Source organism: Eptesicus fuscus, chromosome 17 (genome assembly GCF_027574615.1).
Source record: "Eptesicus fuscus isolate TK198812 chromosome 17, DD_ASM_mEF_20220401, whole genome shotgun sequence".
Classification (NCBI taxonomy): Eukaryota; Metazoa; Chordata; class Mammalia; order Chiroptera; family Vespertilionidae; genus Eptesicus; species Eptesicus fuscus.
This window is the reverse complement of record NC_072489.1, coordinates 16,319,825-16,342,969: the sequence shown is the minus strand read 5'-3', so window position 1 is coordinate 16,342,969 and position 23,145 is coordinate 16,319,825. Positions and strand designations below refer to the sequence as shown.

At 56.6% G+C, this 23,145-nt stretch overlaps 1 protein-coding gene across 5 annotated transcripts in view; it reads right to left on the bottom strand.

The window, feature by feature from the left end:
• The window catches only part of CAMK2G (calcium/calmodulin dependent protein kinase II gamma), a 58,116-nt gene extending 35,272 nt beyond the window's left edge, over window positions 1-22,844 (bottom strand). For 2 of the 5 annotated variants that reach the window (XM_054728700.1, XM_054728703.1), the window contains exons 1-5: window positions 22,662-22,843; window positions 21,183-21,277; window positions 9,375-9,434; window positions 1,736-1,790; window positions 836-901 (exon numbers count right to left, since the gene is read on the bottom strand). In XM_054728700.1, the coding sequence (XP_054584675.1) occupies window positions 836-901; window positions 1,736-1,790; window positions 9,375-9,434; window positions 21,183-21,277; window positions 22,662-22,726 (341 nt within the window). In that variant the 5' untranslated portion in view covers window positions 22,727-22,843. Of the gene's footprint in view, window positions 1-835; window positions 902-1,735; window positions 1,791-9,374; window positions 9,435-21,182; window positions 21,278-22,661 lie in introns of all 5 variants that reach the window. The other 3 variants (XM_054728701.1, XM_054728702.1, XM_054728704.1) reach the window with 2 other exon arrangements.
• Between the last annotated feature and the right edge of the window lie 301 nt (window positions 22,845-23,145).

The following is a 23,145-nucleotide window of genomic DNA, read 5'->3' as shown; positions in this document are numbered from 1 at the left end:
GGCCTGGTCCTCCCCTGCTGGCATTGGAATTCAGCTCCCCACTTGAGAATTCTTCCTGAGGCTGAAGCATCTGAAGTTGATCAGCAAACAATGGCCTCTCCGAGTTGAGAAATGTTGTGAGGAAGCTGTGCTCCCTCCTCTCCAGAGGCAGCCAGAGCTGCCACAGATGCCAGATAAGCTACAGGCAGGATGATCAAAACCAGGTTGTACGGGGGACATCACCCTCGGAGCAAAGTCGGGGCTGGGGGAGGAGCCGAGGCGGAAAGGCAGGCCAAACAAGCGCCCGGAGCTGTGGTGTGGGAGGAATCTGCTGTGTCACAGAAAGGAGCTGCCAGGGCTTCCACAGAGGGCGTGGGGCGAGGTGTGGCGGAGAACGGTCCTCAGGCCCGCGGAGCCCATCGGGGGCGGCCCTGGTCAAGGCTGAAGTCTCCCGAAAGGTTCCTGGCTGGATCATTAACCCTTTGGGACATAAACCACGCTTCCCCATCTCTGGATCACCCCCAGGATGCTTTATACACAGTAGAATTTGTCAAAGGAAAGAAAAGGGGCAGGGAGAACCCCTGGGCATGCCTGCAAGTACACGGCAGTGCCAAGGAGAGGTATCTGGGGGTGATGGACATGGAGGCTTGTAAGAGCTTTGGGAAAAATCTGGTCTGCAAGTGTTGAATTTTTACCTTTTTGTATCACCCACAAAATGCACCCGAGTCCAGCTCTACAGAATCTTTGTCCAGACAAGAGCTCTCTGATCTTCCCCAAAGACGATTCAAGTAGACACAGTGCCTGGTCCCCTAAGATGGCCAAGAGTCACACCTGAACGACAGGGTCCCCACCTCACCTGGCATCGGCTTCACTGTAGTATTCTCTGGCCACGATGTCTTCAAACAGCTCTCCGCCAGTAACACTGCAACCAACAGACACAGAGGATCAGAGGAGGCAGGTGCGTCAGCCAACCCTAGCACCCGACAGGTAACGAGTCATACTGCAGAACAGCTTTTAAAGAAACCCGAACTCCATATGCATTTCCTCCCAGAGCCCAGAACACACTCAACCCTTCCATGACAGGGGGCTTCTCCTCGGGGTAACCTGGGCCTTCCCTTCCTCCTGCACATTTGCTTTTATAACCCACAGATAGCTGATACTCTGGCAAAGGTGACTACACCGGGATCTAAGAGAAAATAATTGACCTACTCAGAAAGGCATTGTTTTGAGACCAACATAAACACTAAGATCCAGTTGCCCCAAAAAGAACAGACCTACTACTTGAAGAATGATGAGACTAAGGACAGAGACCCAACCCTGAAAATACCAAAGAGGCATTTCCGGAGGTGAAGAGCCACTGTTAAGATATTAAACTACAACCAAGTGGAGGAGAGAACCATTAGAGCCCAGTTTACCACTAATATAAGCTACCTACGAATTCTCAGAATTTTCCAGGTCGTGCAAAGAGCTGTATTCTGTCTCTCCACTAAGGACAACACGCGGAGAAACACGACAAAAGCATCTGCACAAGACGAGCTGCTGAACAGCAATGCGACAGCGATGGCCGTTCTGGGGCTCGGAGCCCGGGAGACCCCGAGCGAGCAGAGACCCCTCAGCAACACGCCGCTACCAGAGGAAGTTCAAAATCAAACTCTTCCCTTCGGGCAGAGGCTGAAGGCCTGGCGTAGGCCTTCCCCGGGCCTTCATGCTGAACTAGCGGAAGGCAAGGCCCCGCATCCTCAGAAAGTGCACTTACAGGTCGAACACGAGGTAGTGAAACCCTTCTTCAGAAATGCTGTCATGGAGGCGCACTGCAAGAGAGGAGATGGGACAGACGTTAACAGAGAGAACCTGCAGACCCTATTCCTTCCTCCCCAGGAGCCCCACGCCCGCCGCCCCTCCGGCCAGCCTCGCAGGGCTCTCTCCGGGAGGAGTGCCGCGTGCCCAGTGCTCCCCCCTCCAAGGTTATGCAGCCTCGGTGCAGAGACACCCAGACCCCAGGTTCAGCGCCCTGGTCACCACCTCAGACCAGCTTCGCAGCTAAGACGATGCAACTGAGAAGACGGAGAAAAGCAGGGACCTTCGGAGGGGCTGGTCCAGGAGAAGGTGGTCCTGGGATACGATGAGTGACAGCGTGATGCTCCGTGAGGGGCACCCGGCTTACCGCGGGGGGACAGAGAATGGCAAGATGGGAGAGCCTGAGCTCTTTCAGAGGAGTCAAGGGAGAAGTGGGCGAGGGAGAGCCCAGCAGGAAGGCATGTGGAGCGAGGGTGATGGTGAGCATGGGAGGCAACACGCAAAGTCAGGCAAAGACAACAATAACCATTCTATTAAGTGCTTATGATGCGCAGGCCTTCTGTAAGCCCTCGGCATACATCACTTACGCTACAGGCATGTACTGAGTGCCTACTATGTGCCAGACCCTGTGGAAGGGGGTTTAGGGTTAGGAAGGACAAAGTGCCTGCCTTCAAGGAGTTTATTATTTCTGACGACCACCCTAAGATGGGTATTGCTCCTATTCTACAGATGAGGAGGTTCAGGAACATACAATAACACGAGGTCGGGGCTTTAGCCTGCAAACAAGGTATGTGCCCTTGACTGGAATCGAACCTAGTTCCCTTCAGTCCACAGGCTGACGCTCTATCCACTGAGCCAAACTGGCTAGGGCAGGAACATATACTATCTCGCCAAAGGCCAAAGATGTGGTGGGTTAAGATGTGAGTCCAGCTCTGTCTGTCTCCAAAGACCGGTCTACACCACTGTTTCCTATAAGACATGTGGAGTGGCCCACACACCCAGGCAACACAATAATGGAGCCTGGGAGAGACCATTCACGAATGTACCTACAACAGCATAGATGGGTCTGGGAGGCCACTGCATGGAGCCGACTATGGCAACCCACCAACTGCAAGAGAAGGCTGGTGAGCAGAATCCCTTCCCACTCCCCGCCTCCAGAGCTCTTGGGCAGAAAACCAACCTAATGTCCGAGTTCTCTACAAGCTTCTGCCCACAGAGCCACCTCTGGGTTAAATGCCAAGCTCTGAGCATCATTCTAATGCAAGCACAGCTCCATGCTTTGGCTGCCGGTCCGGCTGCTCCAGGCCCTTCCCTCACCTGAACTCTCCTGATGGGAAGCCTCTGTTCCAAAGAGTTGCCTCTGCTTGACCTTCGCTCCAACCCTCGGCAGTTTCAGGAGCACCCCACAGAGCGCTTCAGGAATGGCCCGACACCAAGCCAACCAGTGAAGTGCTTGGATACAGAAAACCCACCTTTTCTCTTCCCCAAACGACAGCTTCCATTTCCGGCGTCAGAGCAGTGCACCAGGGCTGGGGCGCTTCCCTGCATCCCCTCCCCACCGCAGCGGGATCAGCCAGAACCTAAAATCCAGGCACTAAGCCATCACCAGAGCGCCGCGGTTCTCCTCGCGGGACACACGAGGACTCGGGCCTGCCGGGTCTGAGCCAGGGCCTAAGGACTGTTGACACTTCTCACGGCTCACCTTATTGGATCGGATCGGTTACTCCACCCCAAATTCCACCCCAAACTCAGTATTCCTCTGGTTCACCAGTGGGACCAAAGGCAGTGGTACTTCTAAACCGTTCTCTCCTGTCCTCGGGCAAACCGGAGCCCGCTTCTCTAGCCTGCAGGCGACAGAAGGAAGGCGCACAGCCAGGCGCGGGTGCCTCCCCACCCCACTAACCCAGGCGCTCACGCGAGCCCCCGAGCCCCGCCGCCTCCTCCTCACCGTGCTCCTCTGGGCTAAGCCAGTGCTGCATGCTGGGTCCTGCGGCAGCTGCTGCTCCCTCGCTTCCAAAAGGACTTTCCATTTAATTAGAAATTTGCTATTAAAAAGCATTAAAGTGTGTAATACAAATAATCCCCTGGAAATCAGCTGTCCCAGAAGCCAAAAACCAGCTTTGTTAGGGAGGTGACTAACAGCAGCAGGATGGCGAGCTCACAGGACGGCAGGCTCGGTGCTCGCCACCACGCCCGGGGAGTCCTGCCGCCCACCCAGCCTGCCCGGACCCTCCCCCCCACCCCCCCAGCACAGCACAGCACAGTACAGCAGGGCTGAGAACAGGGCAGGCACCCAGGCCTGTGCCCAGACAGGGAGTCACTGGCACCTGCCCTTCTCCGTGAGGCCACACACAGAGCCCAGGTGGGAGGAGGCTGGGCAGGGAGTCAGGAGAAGCAGCAGGAAGACGCACCCTCCCAGGCCACCCAGCCCAGAGACGGGCTCCGGTGTGGGTGCCGCAAGGCTCCACCGAGACAAGAGGGCAGGCGTGGAAGGCCCGTATCTGAACGAGCCTGTGATGGCTTTCGGTGTCCGGTTTCCATTTGTAAAGAAAATGTAAAGGGAAATGAGGACAAGGGGAGAAACTTGACTGCGCCTCCCTAGGTGCCGATTCTGAATAACGACCCCACGTTATAGTAACGAACACGCGAGCTGTTTCTACGTCCTGGGCACTGTGCCAAGTGCTTCACACGTGGGATTTTACTGAACTCTCACACTGACTCTGGGGGACAGGTACTTCTACTCGCCCCATCTAACAGGAGAGGAAACTGAGGCTCCAAAGAAACTCCCTCAAGGTCATACCAAGGGGCAGAACTGAGACTCGAAGCCAACACAAACTGGCATCAGATCCTTGACATGGTCCCTTTCTCCATCCTCCCAGGCCCAGGAGCTCCAACCTGCCCCCACTAGCCCTGGCCGTTCTGACTCACTCCTCAGCGTCCATTCGGCACCTTCTCTGAAGCAGGCGTGGCTGTACATGCCACGGATCCAGCTGTGAAGACGAGAGACCTGGCCCCGCCACGGGAGCTTCCAGGGGAGCGGGGAAGACAGCCTTCCAACCAGCACTTACACAGGATGGAGGAGGAAGTAAAGCATGCGATGGGTGCGTGCAATAAAACAGCCCGACACCCAGCCCATCCGCAGGGATGGGCGGGCAGGAAGGCCAAGGAGGGCCAGACACGTCCTCAGACAGGAAGCGCGGGGAAAGGAGTGTAGTGTTCATGACAGGACGGCGATAAGCCTAATTACTGCTCTTCACAGACGGTGGAAGGACAGGCCAAAAAACCACTCAGATACTTTTACTTGATATGTTTCATATCTTCAAGGACTGACAAAGCCACAACCCAAATATTGTGGCTATTTCCAATTCTTTAAAAACCACCCAACTGCCCTGGCTTGTGTGTTCAGTGGTTAGAGTCGGCCCACACACCGAAGGGTCCCAGGTTCGATTCCCAGTCAAGGGCACGTGCCTGGGTTGTATGTTCAGTCCCGATCCCTGCCCCTCTGGGGCTGTGTGTGGGAGGCAATTAGCTATGTCTCTTTCACATCAATGTTTCTCTCCCTCCCTCCCTCAAAACCCACCCAACAATATGCCATGTTTTAACTAACAAACTGTGGTCAAAAAGTACTGAAAAAGTGTCACTGTTAATGCCCACAGCAAAAAACACAGAAGGAAGGAGGTCCTGTGGCTGGGGGCTCAGGAGGGAGCCGGAGGATGCCCCCAGGAGTGGTGGGTAGGGATTTAGAGCCGTTCAGTCACGATTCAACGTTTCCTTCATTTTCTTTGGTACTATTTTTGCTACACTTACTGGTAGCTGAACGGGCCCTGAGCCCAAGGCAGCCGGGCTTAAATACCTTGCGAACTGAGTTGGGGCCGGGCGTCTGGGAGCGATCACTCCTGGCAGTTAGAATCTGTTTGCATCTCCATTTATTCCCTCGGCCTCCTCTGCTCGCTGAACCCTCACAACTCCTCAAAGAGGCACGAATGACACGGCGGAGGCACAGGCGGGCTAAATAACGTGCCGGGAAAAAATCACAGCTACTAACCAGCAAGTCCCCCATTCCAACCGGGACGTGACGCCCAAGCCACAGGCCTTTGCGTCTCCATGGCGATGGTCCACAGACCAGCACCCTGAGCATCACCCGGGGACAAGGACGCTCAGGCCCACCCAGACCTCCTGAATCCGATCTGAATTTGAACATGATCCCTAGCAGATCCGCGAGCACAAAGAAGTTGGAGCAGCGCTGCTCTAAACCACAGGGCCGGCCTGGGAGGGAAGCTGCTGGGGCCGCTCAGCACGAGGGAAGACGGAGTCTATTCATCAGAGGAGTTCGGAGCAGGGAGCAGGCAGATCACAGGCGGGACACACTCCACTCAAGCTAGACCGTGAGCACTCCTGCTGTCTCCTCCTCTCAACTCCACACCCCTGGCCACTCTCCTGGGCTGGCTCTGGTTCTGCAGCACAGCTCATCACCAATAGGCTTTAAAAAAAAACAATTAGCAGACTATTTTTCAGAGCGATTTGGGTTCACAGCAAAACTGAGCAGACCGTACACAGGGCTCCCACATACCCTCTGTCCCCACATATGCCCAGCCTCCCCCACTACCCACCTCCCCCACCAGAGTGGCACATCCATTATAACCAATGAACCTACAACGACACGCCATTATCACCCAGAGTCCACAGTCTACATGAGGGTTCGCTCTTCCAAGAGGCTTTTAACTCCTGGGACAGAACAGATAAAGCTGGGGAAGCCTCGCTCCTTGCACCAAGGCCCCTTCCGAGTCTGACAGCAACCAGAGTTTGGCCCTGAGCTCTGTGCTCTCGGCTTCCTCAACTCTGCACCACTCTCGGCGGGTCCACTTGTATCCCTGCGGGATGGAGTTAAAGAGGCTGGAGCCAAAGGGGCCACAGCTCGGAAGGATGGAGCAGTGGAGAGTCGAGAGGAATAGTGAATTAAGGGGACAAAACTGCCTCCTCTCCTGCCACAAGCCGGGTCAGAATCCATGGCAACCCTGGCCTCCTGGGCCCACAGCTCTGCCACATCTCCAGGAGGCCTGGTTCCCACCGGAAGCCGGACAGCCTGGCCAGCCAGCTCTCCCAGGACACAGTCCTGGCTCACCCTTTCTTCCCCCTGCCCTTGACCCCAGAATAGGGCCTCAGACCAACATCCCTCAGGACCTGGGAGCAGTCATGAAATGCAAGCACAGTTCTAGGCAATCAGATGCTAAACAAGTGAGTGTGGCTGGCCCGGCCTTTCCTGGGTCCTGCTGTCTCCCTACAGAGCAGATGGCTAGGATAGATGGTCTCTCCACCTGCCTTAATTCTGACTTGGGGGCAGGTGGTACAAAGCAGGGGCTATCAAACCGAGTATAGTCTAAAAGGTCAAAAAGTATGCATCTAATTTCTAGGAATACAGTTTTTTTTTTAAAGGTTAGAAGCTTTTTTTCAACTAGAATCCCATTTTTAAAAACTTATTTCAGAGAGGAAGGGAGAGGGAGCGAGGGATAGAAACAATGATGAGAGAGAGTCCTTCATCAGCTGCTTCCTGCACGCCCCACACTGGGGACTGAGCCTGCAACCAGGGCATGACCCCTGACCGGGGATCAAACTGTGACCTCCGGTTCATAGGGCGACGCTCCACCACTGAGCCACACCGGCCGGGTTAGATTCCTCCCTGGTTGTTTCCGGGTTGTCTTCCGCCCTGCCCCGACCATGTGGCCAACCACGCCTGCGCGGCGGGTGCTGCAGACCTGGCCCTGCCTCCTGCCTCATCTGCCCCCGCCCCTTGTTCTCCTTCCTCCTGAGGGCAACCTGTCCCTGTTCCACGAATTGGTCACTCGGAGCATCAGGAGGGGAAGTTGCTGTCCACAGACCCCGAGGCCCGGAATTAGAACACCAGCCTGCTTCTGTGCTTGTGCCTGGCTTTCGTTACCCACTGGCTTTTTCTTCCTGTTCTAGAGCTTCTAGGGCAGAGGTCACAAGCCCACGGCGCCTACAGGCACCACAGGTGGTGCCCCGTGAGAAGACAGGGAGCGGCAAGGCCGGCGGCCAGTGGGCTAGGGGGCCGCCACGGCCCAGCCCCAGCTGATTCTGAGCACCCACAGAAGTGGGCTCAGCAGAACCAAGCCTCCCGATTCGAAAGACTAGGAAACAGAATCCTTCCAAAAGGCGAAATCTCACTTTTAAATACTGACTGGCAAATAATAAAAAATATTTTTAGACCACGGAGCCAGCCAAAACAAAACACGCCTGGATTTGTGACTGCGGTCCTAGGTGTGCCTCTGCGTCGCGTCTCTCCTACGCACGGCCACACGGGCCCCCGGCGCTGTTTTCGGGTGTGAGCCTAACTTCGAGGTCACCCAGGAGCCCCCGCCGTTCCCAGCCCAGGACCGGCCGGCTGAGAGGTGTTGGCTCCGTGGCGCGCCCCGCGCCGGGCAGAGCGGAGCACTGGCTATGCCAATCTGCTTCGGGTGTAACCCAAGCTGCTGATTGTGATCTATAAAGCCCTGCATGGCTGGGGTTCCGGTTACCTCGGAGCTGCTCCTCTCCCCTCGGGCTGGAGCACGACCTCGGCTCTCCCACGCAACCGCTCACGTGAAGCACTCGGGCCCCAGACCGGGGAAGCCAGGCGCTGAGGAAGCATCACGCTCCGGCAGGTCGCCTCTCGGGCCTGGCCACGGCAGCGCGGAGCGGGCGGCCTCCGGGGCACCGTGGGAGCCCCGATATTTAGGCTGTGCCTGAGGAGCACGGAACACATGTTTTGTGTGATGACTCAGGGCTTTCAGGGAGAACCTAGGAGATGCTCCCTGCTCTGCCTCAAGCCAAGACCGGGGTTTCTGCTCCGACGCTGCAGCCTGCCCAGCTTCTGTCCTCCCTGCGAGAAGCGCCAGATCAGGGCCAACGCTCTTGGCAGAGACTATTTCAGCTGAACAATGTAAAACTGAGCCGGAGTGGGCTGTGGCAGGCAAACCTCCTCAGGCTATAGAACAACCAACAATGTGCTCTTGTCCCCCACGTCAGGGTGGGAGCAGGGAGAAATCCTCTTCGTTTTTCTCCTTCCCCATCCACGTGGCTCCTGCCGTCCCTTCTCCGGACAAGCCAGGCGGGTGGGCGGCTTGCTTCCCCGGCTCTGGGGAATACAAACAGGGGCACCATGGAAACCCCCAGAGTGTGCACGACATTGCAACAGGAACAAAACTCTTTCAAGTCCAGAAACAAAATCCGGACCCTTTCACGACGGCCGTGGAGGGCCCTGGCGAGGGACACCAGCCCAGAGCCTCACACACTGAGGACCCTGGGCCTCGGCCCAAAGACAGGAGGAGTAGGGAAGAAACGGAGTGTGCAACCTGTTCCGACATCTCACATCCCAGCCCCGAGACGGCACCGCAGGCATGAAGACACCCAGGTCTCAACACGAGAACGCCCCAGAATTCTGAGCAAGACACGGCTGCTTTCTCACTTGGGAAAAACAAGACACCGGGCGAAGGCCCAGGGTCAGAGGTAGTTCCATATACAAAAAAGCAGCGAACCTCTGTTCTCCAGCCCCTGCTACAAAACGCCCCCAAAATACAGTACTCGTACGTAAGTGCACTTACCGATGTTCGGATGTTTCAAAAGTCGGCATATCCGGGCCTCACGTTCTAGTTTCTGGTGATCTAAAAGCAGAGGAGAAAAACCAAAAGCCATCAACCACACTTTCTATCTGTGGCCACCTGGCTATTCATACTCGTTCAAATCTTAGGCACCAACTATGCGCTTTGACAATTTGCTGAGTCAATGCAGCAAGTCCCAGCAATCCCGGAGACAGGCATTGTGACCACCTCTTCCAGGTGAGGAAATGGCCTAGGAAAGCGCCGCCCGCTAGGGAGTGATTTGAATCCAGGTCTTCAACTGAGCTCTGGTACTCTTTCCACTACTGCAGGGCTTTCCTTGGGCCAGGGTGTCCAAAACCTCTTTCTTGTTAGAAATGCTACTAATAGCTAAGTTTTATGGAGCACCTACTATATGAGCAGGCACTGTGCCAGGAGTTGCATATATTTTCTACTTTAGTCTTCACAGCAACCCTAAAACATAATGGTGCTGACAACAAAGGTGATGCTGATTTGAAAAAATAAGAGGCAACATTTATTGCGAGCTTACTTCTACACCAGGCAGATACATCTTTTTTATTTTTAATCTTCACCCAAGGATATGTTTTTATTGATTTTTTTTTACAGAGAGAGGGGAAGAAGGGGGGAGAAAGAGAGAAACATCAATGTGAGAGAGAAACATTAATCGATGGCCACCCGCACGTGCCCCAACTGGGGATCGAACCTACAACTCAGGCATGTGCCCTGACCAGGAATCGAACCCGCAACCTTTCCATGCATGGAACGATGCTCCAACCAACTGAGCCACACTGGCCAGAGCTGGCAGATACATCTTTTTAAAAAAATATATTTTTATTGATTTCAGAGAGGAAGGGAGAGGGAGAGATAGATCAATCGGCTGCCTCCTGCACACCCCTCTACTGGGGATCAAGCCTGCAACCGGGCATGTGCCCTGATCAGGAATTGAACCCGGGACCTCTTGGTCCATGGGATCACACTCAATCCACTGAGCACACCAGCCAGGCTCTTTTGATTGATTGATTGATTGATTGATTTCAGAGAGAGATCTAGGAAAGAGAAACATTTACCTGTTGTTCTGCTTATCTATGCATTCCTTGGTTGCTTCTTGTCTGTACCCTGACTGGGGATCGAACCCACAACCTTGGTGTATCAGGATGACACTCTAACCAACTGAGCTATCCAGCTAGGGCAAGGGGCAGGACCTTTCTGAGTGGTGCTTTCTGGAGTTCTTGCTGTAACAGGGGCTTAATAAGTGTTTATCAATAACATCAACTACAGCAGTAAAAACTATTATTTACTAAGCATTTACTATATGCCAGGCAGAGGCATGGATTATTTTATTTTATCCTTACAAAAATCCTGTGAGGTAGGGGATCTGATTAGCTCCATTACACTACAAATGAGGAAACGGAGGCTTAAACAGTTCAAGTAACTGCCCAAGGTCACACAGACAGTGGGTCTGAGCCCCCTTTCTCCGTCGCTATGCTATGACGACAGGGTAAAGAAAAGTGAGAGCATCGAGTAAAAACTCCAGGCTTTGGGGAACACAGTCCAGGTCACCCCAACATCTCCTGGCCCAGGCAGATGCCTTCACGTCACACCTGTCAAGCAACTGCTGCCTCCCTTGCCAGGGGCTTCTGCCCACCCACCTCTACTCAACAGCAAGAGCCTCGGTAAGGCCTCCCGGGACTCCCACAACCCTCCTCCTGGTGAGGTGCCACGGTGCTGACACTGAGGCCCAGAGAAGGTTAAATAACTTGCCTGAGGCCCTATAGCCCACGAGCCAATGTTTTCTGAGACAAGGTAGGGATGGTGGACTAGAAGGAATTCACATTTACTGTTTCACCAACCACCCCCAGCTTTGTGCAAAATGTTCCCTGTAACGACAGCTTTGCTTTGTGCACGAAGGAGGTAGGGACAGGCAGAGATTAGTTCCTGCTGCCCAGCTAATCCATCCCAGCTGCCCAAAGATCTGGGTCAGGCCTTCCTTCCCATCCTCGGGTGCGGCATGAACACTGACCAGGCTGTAGCCAGGAGAACCCCAGGTAACCCCAGGCTCCCACATCGCCCGGGGCCCTCCGTCCCGGGGACTCTCAGAAGGTGAGGTCGTCGGGGAAACAGCGATCGCCCTGCCTGGTGCAGGGGGGCTTGCCTCTTCCAGATCTGGCTGGGGGAATGTCAGAGCTGACCCACCTTCCTCCTGCCCCCGGACCTGGGGTTGGAGGTCCCACGCTGGCCAGCCCCAAAGCTGCGGACCTGCCAGCTCGCTTTCTGACCACTCACCTGACCACCCTCCAACCCCCAGCCCTTGGGCTTGGTTGCCTGGGCAGGTGCAGAACAGCATCTTACTATGCGGAGGTGGCAGCTGAGGGAAGGCCCAGAAGATTAATGTTTATCTCCTCCCTTAAGTCTCTTACTGGCTAATGGTTACAGTCCCACAACAGCAACAGCACTAAAAATAAGGGCGCTCTGGCTTTCTCATGACTCAGAGTGGGCCGAGCAGAGAGGCAGATGCATGCTCCCAGCTCCTCGAAGGAGCTGCCCAGGGTCCAGAGGGCCCCTCTCGGTCACTTAGTTTGGCCCTAACGCCAAGGAGCCAGGCCCCCCATTCTGGGGGAAGCCTGTGTCTTCTCTCAACCCTGGGCTGAGCCTTGGTCCTTGCTCTGATCCTTGGCCATGGAATACCGCCATTAACTCATCAGGTTTGGAGTCCAACAGCCCCAGATCAAGTCCCGGCGGTGCCATGTCAGGCGAGTTATTAAACCCACCTGAGCCCCATTCATTCATTCAAAAAATATGCACTGAGGCCTGCTCTGTGACAGGCCCCGTTCTAGATGTTGGGGATACGGCCATGAACAAAAGAGACAAAAATCTCTGCCCTCCCTCATGGAGCTGATACCCTAGTGGGGCTGGGTCGGAGGGAGGGTCAGACAATAAGAAGTGGATGGCGTGGCCGATGTTGTGGCAAGTGCTATGTAGAAAAATAAAAGAGGGAAGGGGAGCGTGGTCAGGGAAAGACTCAGCAAGGAGGTGGCATCTGATTAGGACCAAAGGAGGTGAGACAGTGAGCCAGGCACATTAGTTTGGGAAGAGTGTCCTCACTTCTAAAATGGAGGTGACGGCCCTGGCCGGTGTGGCTCAGTGGATAGAGCATCGGCCTGCAAACTGAAGGGTTTGATTCTGGTCAAGGGCACATACCTTGGTTGCAGGCTCCATCCTGGCCCTAGAGGCAACCAATCGATGTGTCTCTCTCACATCGATATTTCTCTGTGTCTCTCCCCATCCCTTCCACTCTCTAAAAAAAATCAATGGAAAAATATCCTCGGGTGAGGACTAAAAACAACAACAACAATAATAATAATAATAAAATGGAGGTGATGCCCGGCCGGTGTGGCTCAGTGGTCGAACATCGACTTCGACTTATGAACTAAGAGATTGCGGTTCAATTCCCGGTCAGGGCACATGCCCAGGTTACATGCTCGATCCCCAGTGTGGTGTGTGCAGGAAGCAGCTGATCAATGATTCTCTCTCATCACTGATGTTTCTCTCTCTCCCTCTCCCTCCTCTCTGAAATCAATAAAAATATATTACAAAAATAAAAATGAAATAAAACAGAGGTGAATTAAATGAGGTAACTGAGCAAGTGGTCAGCACGGTGCAGGGCACACACAGAGAGCCTCCTTCCCCAGGGCCCGGTGATACGACAGGAAGGCCTCTCAGACAGGGCGTTGTGGCCATGGCTGTTACCAGAGACACTGAGAGAGTTCCTCTCCCTCAGCCTGGACAGTCAGGCACACAGCACGCCAGCTGAGCCCTCTGACAGGCTCCGCCAGCCGTCCTGGGGGGGGGGGGGTTCCTCCCCCCCTCGGGCCCACAGTCTGCAGGTGAAGGTTAGCAACAGGGCTCTTCAGAGAGCAGAGCCCAGGAAGCACCGCTGCCTGCGGATCCTCCTCTTCCGCAGCTCCAGCCTTGCTGGCTGTGGCGCCCTGCCATCCAGCTCTGCTCAATGAGCCGCGGTTTCTGCCTACCACACTCTCCCCTGCCTCCTTCCACCACGCACAACCGGCCAGCACCCCCGCCTCTCCAGCTCTTGTCTCCTGTCCCCTTTCCACACACTTTCTGTCCTGTAACCCCCTCCAGGGCTGGTCCATGTCTGGGGAAAAGCAGGGCTCCACCCCCGCAGCAGCAGGATTCAGGAACAAGTCTGGTGGGTAGAGCATCTTTCCCAACGCCAAAGGCTGTCCCGGCCAAACACAGCATCCCCAACCTCAAAAGGGACGAGGCCACTGAACTGTCCTGGTCCACAGCGGTAGGTCCAGGCTCTGGCTCAACTACCCAAGGTGGTCCCACCCACTAGCTGCTCTTGTCACAAAAGCAGCCTCTTTCCTTGAGACACACCTCCTTCCCGTGACCACTGACCTCGCTGCTCCTAGGGGACAGCCTCGACCTTCCAAGGCTGACCTTCCCGCCCACCTTTCCACCAGGCTTCTCCCCGCCCCCCTCCCCACGGCCCAGCCCCCCCTTCCTGTTTGACAACAGCCACTTCCCGCTTTTGCACAGGGCCACTTCCTGCCTGCCTGTGTGCTACTGCCATGGAGAGGCCCACCCCTGCCGGCCTTCAGCCCAGTTCCAACCACAGCCCTCTGCAAGGTTTCCCCCCCTCAAAAGCAGAGGTGGCAACAGGAGCAGAAAGCAGAAGCAGCTGTTATCGGGGACCAGCTGCAGGCCCCGCCCAGCAGCCCACCTAGGGCAGAGGGTCCCTGCAGGCCTCGCCTCTCCTGCCTTCTGCCCAAGCACTTCAAGACTTGGTCCGGGGCTCCACAAAGGACGGGCACCCTTCACAGAAAGGGCAGCAAAGAGGGATCAGCTGTGCCCAGGGAGGGAGAAGAGAGGAAGCAGACTGCGAGGAGACAGCCTGCAGCCACGGGGCGTGCAGAGCCCTCGGACCAGCTCTTCCCGAGGACCCCAGGAGAGGAGCCCCCTCCACGTGCACGTTCCTTCCCCCACAGGGTCAGGGGCCCTGCAGGGACCTGCCCGCTGATTTGGTGACATTTCTCTAAAACCACAAATGCCAGCACTAGTTTCAAATAAGATGCTGCTGCCACCTAAACACACAACCTCCCGTAAGTGGGAAAGGACCCAGAGCCCTCGCCCTGACTGTGCAGACCCTCCTCAATCCAATCTCAATGACGCCCTTGACTTTTCAAAGGGAATTTCAAAGGTTTGTGCCTGTGGCCCTCACGAGACCCTGAGCAGCTCTCTAAAGCCCCGTCCATTCCAGGTGCTCGATCTGGGGGTTGGCTCCCCGTCTTCCTAGCCCCCCGGCATCTACTCTGAGAAGTAGAAACAAGGGCATGGTAGGGATTTGGTGTCATAATCCCCACTCTCCGGCTCCTTATGAACAGCCCCTGGCCTTGGGCACTGACCGGAGGCAATCCCAAACCACAATCCCACTGACCTCACCCCGACCCGGCGACGCCACACCCCTTCCTCTTTGAATCTCACGATAAAGGTGCAAAGTCTCCAATTAAAAGCGAAGTCTGGCCACCATGTAAGAGCAGGGGGCACGGCTTCTATTTCCTTCACACCCACACACCGGGGAGCCAGCTGCGGGCTGTGACTACAAGAGGCCAGGGCTGGCATGTGCACGTGAGCACCACGTGGACAGCGGGCTCTGTCCTCTACGCTGGCATCCTCCCTTCTCTCCAGTCCGAACTCGAGCGGTTTTAAGCGGCAACACAAAGCCCTGAGCCCCGCTTTGCTTTAACTAAGGAGGCAAAGGGAAGAGGTGCCAAGAAGTGTCCCACAGCAAGAAGTCTCCCAAACCAGCCTGGACGGAGAAAATCCCCATGGGGTCCCTAGCAAGCCCCAAGAAGGCAAGGTTCTGCCTCTGGACACGCTGGACACTCTCAAGGGCCAGGACAGGGTCAGCCGCTGAGTTCTCCATGCCCCCAGCAAGGCTCTGGGTGCCGGCAGCCTGTGCCCACTGTTTTGGTGACATTTCCTTCATGGTAACCAGCCCCAAGTAAAACATCCCAGGAAGCAGCCCCTAAAAATAGCTCCTCCCAGGGCAGCAGCAAGCAGGGGGGGGGGAGGGGAAAGGGAGGAGAAAAGAGGGGAGCAGATGGGAAGCTGCTGGGGCCCAGGAAGTAGAGATGGTGCTGGGGGGAGTGGCTGGAACTCCCCCCGCCGTAAAGGGGTCTGTACCCAGACACGTGGGTACAACCAAGATCTTGCAAGGCCTCCGCCAGCAGAAAGGAGAGATTGGCTCCACTGGGCTCAGAGCTCCGGGCCTCGTGGAGAGGTGTGGACGTGACCTATCAGGATTCATCGCGGGAACAAAATACCCAGAAACTGTGTTTTCAAGGGAGGAGCCGCGGGGCAGCGAAGACCACATCACTTGAGTACGCTGGGGTCCGAACACTGGCCAGACCATTGGCGCACCTAACGGCTCACAGCAAACAGCACTTCTGTGCCTTGGTTTCCCCACCGGCCCAGGGAGGGGCGGACCCGTCTGTCCATGGGAAGATGATGAAGGGCCTCCGCTGAGAGGCACTCAAGAGGTGCAAAGTGCCCATCTCCTCCTGTCACCACGCTTTCGGCACCATGGGGTCAGGCCCTGTCGCCTGCCAGGGCTGCCCGGAGGGCGGCAAACAGAGAGATGGGGGCAGAGCCCACCACACCCACTCCTCTCCTTCCCCGTCTCCAGCCTCCGCGGAGAACGGGGTCAGCCGCTCGCTTCTAGGGTTTCAGCACAGCCTGGAAGCTTGGGCGCAGCCTCTGACAAGGGACCAGAACAAGCAGCTGGAAGAAGGCAGGGGGCCTCGCCTAACGGGACGGGACCACCTTCCAACGTCCATCCCCTACCCCACGATGCCAGCGCCCAAAGTCACTCTGGGAAGGTGGACGGGAGGGCAGGTGGCAGGCCAGTGCTGCGTGAGCTAAGTCACCAGCTCACAGCATGACTGTACGAAGCCGGCCCAGCAGAAGCTCGGCACAGAGAAGGGACCTCCCGGCTGCTCCCTAATCCCCTTGGGAGGAAGAGTCAGGGGAGCCCACTCACTTATATACAGGATGTCCATGTCTCTGTCAAAAAAAAACCAAAAACGGCCTGTTTTATCCTTAGGAGGAAAGCATGGTTTTGTGTACAACCTCCTTAAATGCTTTCACAAGTCCCCGGGCCCCAGCATTCCAGGGCTGCCCAGATTTCTCTTCCTTCTCCCCCGCCCATCGCTGCCTCACCCTCCCCTCACTTCACCCAGATCCTTAACAGGAAAGTCTCACTTGGAGATACCACAGGGGACACAAATGTCATGGGGGCTACTCAGGCCAACACTAAGGGGGTGGGGACTCTCAGCTGGCACCACCCGGGGGGATCCTATTTCAGTCCCCAGGGCCAGCTGGACCCAGAAAGGGACAGCCTTTGCCCTTCTGGTGGCCAACATACCACAACCCCAGGCACTCAGCTTGCCATAGCCTTGAACATGGACTGACACCCCAATCTGGGAGCTCAGGAGGAGGCCCCAATTCACAGAGCAGCCCTTGTGCGCAGATGGCCACATACCGGCAGAGATGCCACCTGGAGAAGGCTGGGTTAACATGTGTCTGGTAAATCTCAGAAAGCATGGCCAGAGCAATTGTCACTGCTGTCGCTGATGTTAGATGGCATTTCTTAGAGCATGGCTCAGGGACCACCTGCATGTGGATTCTAGAACCCCACCCCAGACGCCCAGAAGCAGAATCTCTGTGGCTGGAGCTCAGGAACCTGCATTTTCACCAGTACGCAAGGTGATCCTTATATACTCTAAAACTGAAAGTCACTGCTCTGAGACGTTCCCACACTGCCCTAGAAGGCCATTAATGACAGGGAATCCTAAGCTACACTGTCTTCCTACCTCTCCAACCTGCATGATGTCCCAAGCACAGGTCTTTGCTCTCATCTGTCCTCTCCCAACAGTTCCGTCAGGCCTACAGGCTGGCTCCATGGAGCAAAAATGGGGAACCCGAGACAATACCAGGGTATAAGGGTCCCAGCAACTTGGCCATGAGGTTCCTGAGAGCCAAAGCCAAAAGGCAACCATGATGGGCTATGTAGTCCTTTTAACCTATTCATTCAACACACGGATGCTCTGTATGGATCAGGCACTTTGCAAGGCCCTGCCCATATGTAGTGAAGAACAGATATGGCCCCTTCTGTCACCTCCCAGGTCGCTAGAAGAGGAAAGCTTTGGTTTACATTTAGCTTCGATAGAAATTACTTCACATAGGATATACAGACTAAAGAGAAACATGTGTTAATCCTCATCGGAGGATATTTTTCCATCAATTATTAGAGTGGAAGGAAAGAAGGGAGGGGAGAGAGAGAGAGAGAAACACCGATGTGAGAGAGACACATCGACTAGTTGCCTCCCGTATGCACCCTAACGAGGGCCAGGGATCGAGCCTGCAACCGAGATACGTGCCCTTGACTAGAATTGAACCCGGGACTCTTCAGTCCATGGGCCGACATTCTATCCACTGAGCCAGACTACATACATACATACATACAAACAAACAACAAACAAACAAACAAATATAGCAAGTGCTGTACAGATTTCAAATATTGCTCCTGGTAGCATCTCTTAGTAAGGCCAAGTATCCATCATAGTAAAAGCAACTGGAATGAAGATAAATGGTCCAAATACAGAGGTTTCTTAGATGTTAATTGTTCCAAGAATAAATCCTAAACTATGTAGAAGAAGGGAAGGACCATTTGCCCTTCAACTGTAGCAATATGGGGCAATGTTTTGGATGTAAGCAAGAGAGCAGGATATAAAAATGTTATGCACCACGAGGTGAAAATCTATATGCATATGAATAAAGATAAGGGAATATGAAGATTTAAAAATAAAAAAAGACATAAGGGCTCAGGCTCCTGGGGGCGGGGGGGTGCTCTTAAATCTTAAAATAACGACTTATCATTGCCATCACCTGGCCCACTAGCTCCTGCATCCAAGCCTATTTTAAATGCCTCCTTCAGCCTCGCAGAGAGCTCAGCTTGGCACCACGGGTCCCCGTAAGAGCCCCAACTCCACACCTATTGCTGTCCCAAAGCAAACGGAGTGACGTTATGTGACTCTCAGTGACTTTACGTAGACAGGGCCACAAGGACAGTGGGCAATGGACAGCCACACGAGCTCCCTACCTCGCAACCCAGCCACCAACATGGGCCTGAGGCCACAATGATAAGAAACAACCGGGCGAAGGAAGGATTCCATCCAGATCCACCCACCAGCAGACCAGGTGATCCCTCCCCGTGCCTCCTGGGCCGCCTCATCCTGAATGCCAAGGAGCAGCAGCTCGATAGCCTCTCACAAACAAGAAAGAGAACAGGCAGGGACGCTCAGCAAACACCGCAAGCCCCTCCAGACCCTTCCAGTGACCCTGCTGGACCCACCACATTCCCAAACACAGAAATCCAACACCTGCGGAGCCCTAGACAGACAGACAGCGACGAGTGAAACCCAGCCCCAGCTGCTGCACCTTTATAAAATATACAGCGTAAACTGAGAGGCTGCAGGAAGCCACGGCCTTCACTCCCTAACCCCGTGGGCACCAGCCTAGTGGGCCCCCTGGCCCAACCCTCTCCGGGAGCTCACATCCCTGACGCCCACACCTACAGCACAGCCCCTGGCTTGCTCCCTCCATCTCCAAGACAACACCCTCCCACTCTCCCACCTCCAGACAGTGCTGGCACTTACACATTCCTGACCCCTCTTGTTGGCATCTGTGCCTATCAGCCAGGAGAAGGCCTCTGTCCCAAAGTTAACCTGGCACACAAACCATACGACAGAGCCCCAGTCTTGGCATAACCATCTCAAGAGAGGGGGAGTTGCTGTCTGAAGCATATGATCTTACACAAGAATTTCCTTCTTGAGGGGGGAAAAAAAAAATCAAAGAGAAATCAAACCTCAGCCAGCTTGGGCAGGGAAAGAATGATTATCAGTTGGGAAAGGCAGGACAAGGTTGAGAGGAGGTGAGGATGGGAAGGAGACATGATTACCCAGGTCAGAGAAGTTCGGGTGGGGAGGGAGGGAGTAGAAAATGACAGCCCGAGGCAGGCCGCTCTACAAAGCCACCTCACCAGCGATCCCCACACCCCAGAGTTGGGCTCCCAGTCATCTCTCCGTCCCTCGCCCCTGGGTCAGAGGACACTGGTGAGGTGAGGAAAAGCAAAGCATGACACGATGAACTGGAGACACCAGACCACACCAGGGCTCTGCTGTGTGGACACGGGAAGGTAAGCACTCTCAGGCGGCCACCTCTGCCCGCACCCTGCATCCTTGGCCAGAGGATGTCTGCCAAGGAGCACAGCCCACCGCGCCGTCCCCTCCCCTCCCTGCACCCCAGGGAAGGAGTGCATCTGACTGCCCACATATCTCTATGGTAACCACTGCCTCCAATTCAAGGTACCCAGAGAGAAAGGAAACAAACAAATAAGTCAACTTTATAGCCAATGTAGAGAAGCAGCAAGAGATGGGGGCTGGGAGAAAGCAAGACAAGCTCTGCCTGTGGGGATGGAGAGAGGCCCTCCCGGCCAGGAGGTGGACACCCTGCTAAACAGGTCCCAGGACAACTGTCAACATGACAGAAGCCCACTGTCCTCTCTGTGGAGTTGTCTCGTTTCTCCAAAGCGTGGGGACATCTACTACATCTCTTACCCTAGAGATGCCTGGGTCAGTGACCAGCGATAGCCTCCTCTTCCCCTGTCTGCCCCCAGGCATCTGCCCTGGCTCCTGATGTATTTAAGGCATCCCATTGCCCAGCCCCAATTCCCTGCTCTGAAGCTCATAAAATGTGTCCCCCTGCTGCACCCTGCAGCGCTCGATGACCTAACCCATCCACATACCTCTGTACTCACCAGACCTGTTCACAGGGCACTTCACACACTGCTGAGCCTATACCTATCAGATGAGGTGAGTCTGGCAAGCACCCAACACAAGGTTCAGGGAGTGTAGGTGCGAGGTGTGAAAGCCGGGGCCTGACCCTCCTGGCTTCAGGAACTGTCAGGTGCTCAGGAGGATCTCACCAGCCAGGCTCTAAGGCCTGGCCCTTCCTTAGTCCTCAGACCCCGAGGCGACGCTGCTCCCACCCAGACCAGGCCATTGAGAATTCCAGACCATGAGGCATCGCTCTCCACCCAGGACAGACTGCATCTGCTGCTGCACCACCAACTTTGTAATTTGATCAAAAAAGCAATCAAGTTCATCTGGCAGGATTTGTTCCCAGAAGCCCTCGCCAGTAGCTGCCTCCTCTGGTGTTTACAGATTCCCTTCCCTTGGGAGTCTGTTCTGCCGCCTGGTGGGCAGGGGGAGGCTGATTTGTCAGAGCTGTTCACTTACTGCATTTCCATCCTAAGTCACCACGGGGGCACCGGGACGAGGACAGACCGGGAGTGGCTACCATTGCCCCAAACACACAAACTCCAAATGCCCCAAATTAAGAGCTCTCCATTCCATGCTGCCCAACACTCCCAATGCCCCCCCCCCCCTCTCTTTAAAACCAAGCTCCTTGAGCCTTCAGGGACCGCTCCTCCCTGCAGCTACCCACATCTCTGACATCCTCTTCACGCATCTACCTGAGCCCTTCAGGTTTCCCATGCAGCTCCCTCCCGGGCTTCGACGTCCACCCACCCCGAAATCCCAACTCTGCTCCAAGTGCTAAAACGCACAGCCCCAACTCCTAGAGCATCTTCAGAGGGAGCCATAACCCTCGGAGACACCCCAGGGAGAGGCCAAGCTGGGGAACACTCACCCCGGGCAGACAACTTCTTGGTATTGATGATTTTTGCGGCATACTCCTGCGTGGAGGTTTTCTTCACACACCTGCGGACCACAGAGAAAGCACCCCTGGAGGGAGAAGGGGGAAAGAACTGGGACACGGAGCACAGCAGAGTAACACAGACATGCTTCAGGTCTGAGGACAGGGATGCTCCCATCAACCTTTAGTCAAAACCACACACACACACACACACACACACACACACACACCAGCACAGTGACCAGCACTATCCAACATGGGGCAGAAGATGTGGCCACTGCATGACACTGAACAGATGTGTGGGGGACGACCCCACTCCCACCCCCACGTCTAGTCACTGGGCAAAGCCACACCCCCAGCCTCAGGCTGCACATCAGGAGCTGGTGGGCATGCTTAGGACACACACCTGCTGCATCACAAGACAGCCCTGCAGTCCAGCCAAGAGAACCAGGGAGGGGACCAGAGACCCTGCCCTGCTCTCAGCAGGAACAGTTGAAGGTAGGGGAAGGAGAGATTAGAAAGAGGGTATAACCCCCGGAGAGAGAAATCTCCCTCAACCATCGGAAAGGTGCGGAAAGTGAGGCTCAAATCTCCCACCACCGTCTGCAGCCCACTGCATCCCGGCTCCACTGGCGGCTCGGGAAGAGGGGATCCAGTTGTGGGTCTCATCCTTAGCTCCCCTTCCCCTTCCTCTTCCCCTTCCCCGTGGTATTTATTTTCCTCTACTCTCCTCCTCCCAAAAGGGAGCTCGCACTCTCCAGCTCTGGAAACGTCTAGGGGGGCGGGCAGGGCGGGGGCTGCAGTGGCCGGCTCGGCGCTGCGGGTGGGGGTGGGGGGGCCGGGGCTGCTGCAGCGGCCAGCTCAGTGCGGAGGGGAGGGGGATGCGGCGGTGGCGCGCGCGGCTCCCGGGACCACTGCAGGGATGGGGGGAGGGGACGGGGGTACTGCAGCACAGCCCCGCAGCGGGGCAGGGATCCTGGAAGCGGCACCGGCGGGGGGCGGGGCCGGGCACCCAACATCCCCCCGCACCAGGGCACCGCAGCGGGGTTGGAGCTGCAGGGCCGGGAGGGTCCCGAGTGCCAGGCGCGTGGGACGTGGGACAGGGTGCTGTGCGAGCTCCTGCGCAGGGTGGGGAGGGGACGGGGAGCAGCCGGGTTCGGGATGCGGGGCGTCTGAAGGGTGCGGGAGGGGCGGGGCTGGAGGGCGCCCAGGAGCGGTCCGGGGGCTGCAGTCCCCGCGGCGGCGCGGGATGCAGCAGCCCGGGCAGCTGCTGCAGGGCGCGGAGGGGGCTGCGGGACAGGGCGCTGGGGGCGAGGGGGCCCCGGAGGCGGCGGGCGGGAAAGGCTGGGGGTGGGGCGGGCCGAGGGGGCGCCGCAGCGGCCGGTGCAGGGCTGGGGGGCGGGGCGAGGAGCCGCATAGCGCCCGGGCGGCGGGGGCAGGGTCGGGGGCCGCGCGGGCGGCGGGCGGCCGTACTTGCCGAGCTCCTCGAAGAGCTGGTAGTCGTCGGTGAAGCGGGTGCAGGTGGCGGTGGTGGCCATGCTGGCGGGCGGGCGGACGCGGCGGTGCAGCCCGCGCCGACGTCGGTGCACAGTCACCGCCGCCCGGCCGAGGGAGCAAGAGGAGGAGACGGGGCTGAGCCCGGCAGCACCGCGAGACTTTACCGGGGAGAGCGAAGGAGGGAGTGACACCCCCGCGCCGCCCGCCGCCCCGCCCCCAGCCCCGCCGGCCCCCGGACCGCCTCCGGGGAGGGGCCTCCTGCCGCCGGCCCCGCCCCGCCTGGGAGCCGCCCGCGCTGGGCCGGGCGCGCTGGGAGCGGAGGGGAGGGGTCCCCGCACCCGCCACCGGGAGGGAACGGGAAGGTGGGCGGCCGACGGGCTCGTCCCCGGGCGGACCCCGCCAGGGCGCGCCGTGTGTTGGTGCTGGGGGCGTGCAGGGCTCTGGACCTCCGAGCTCCCTA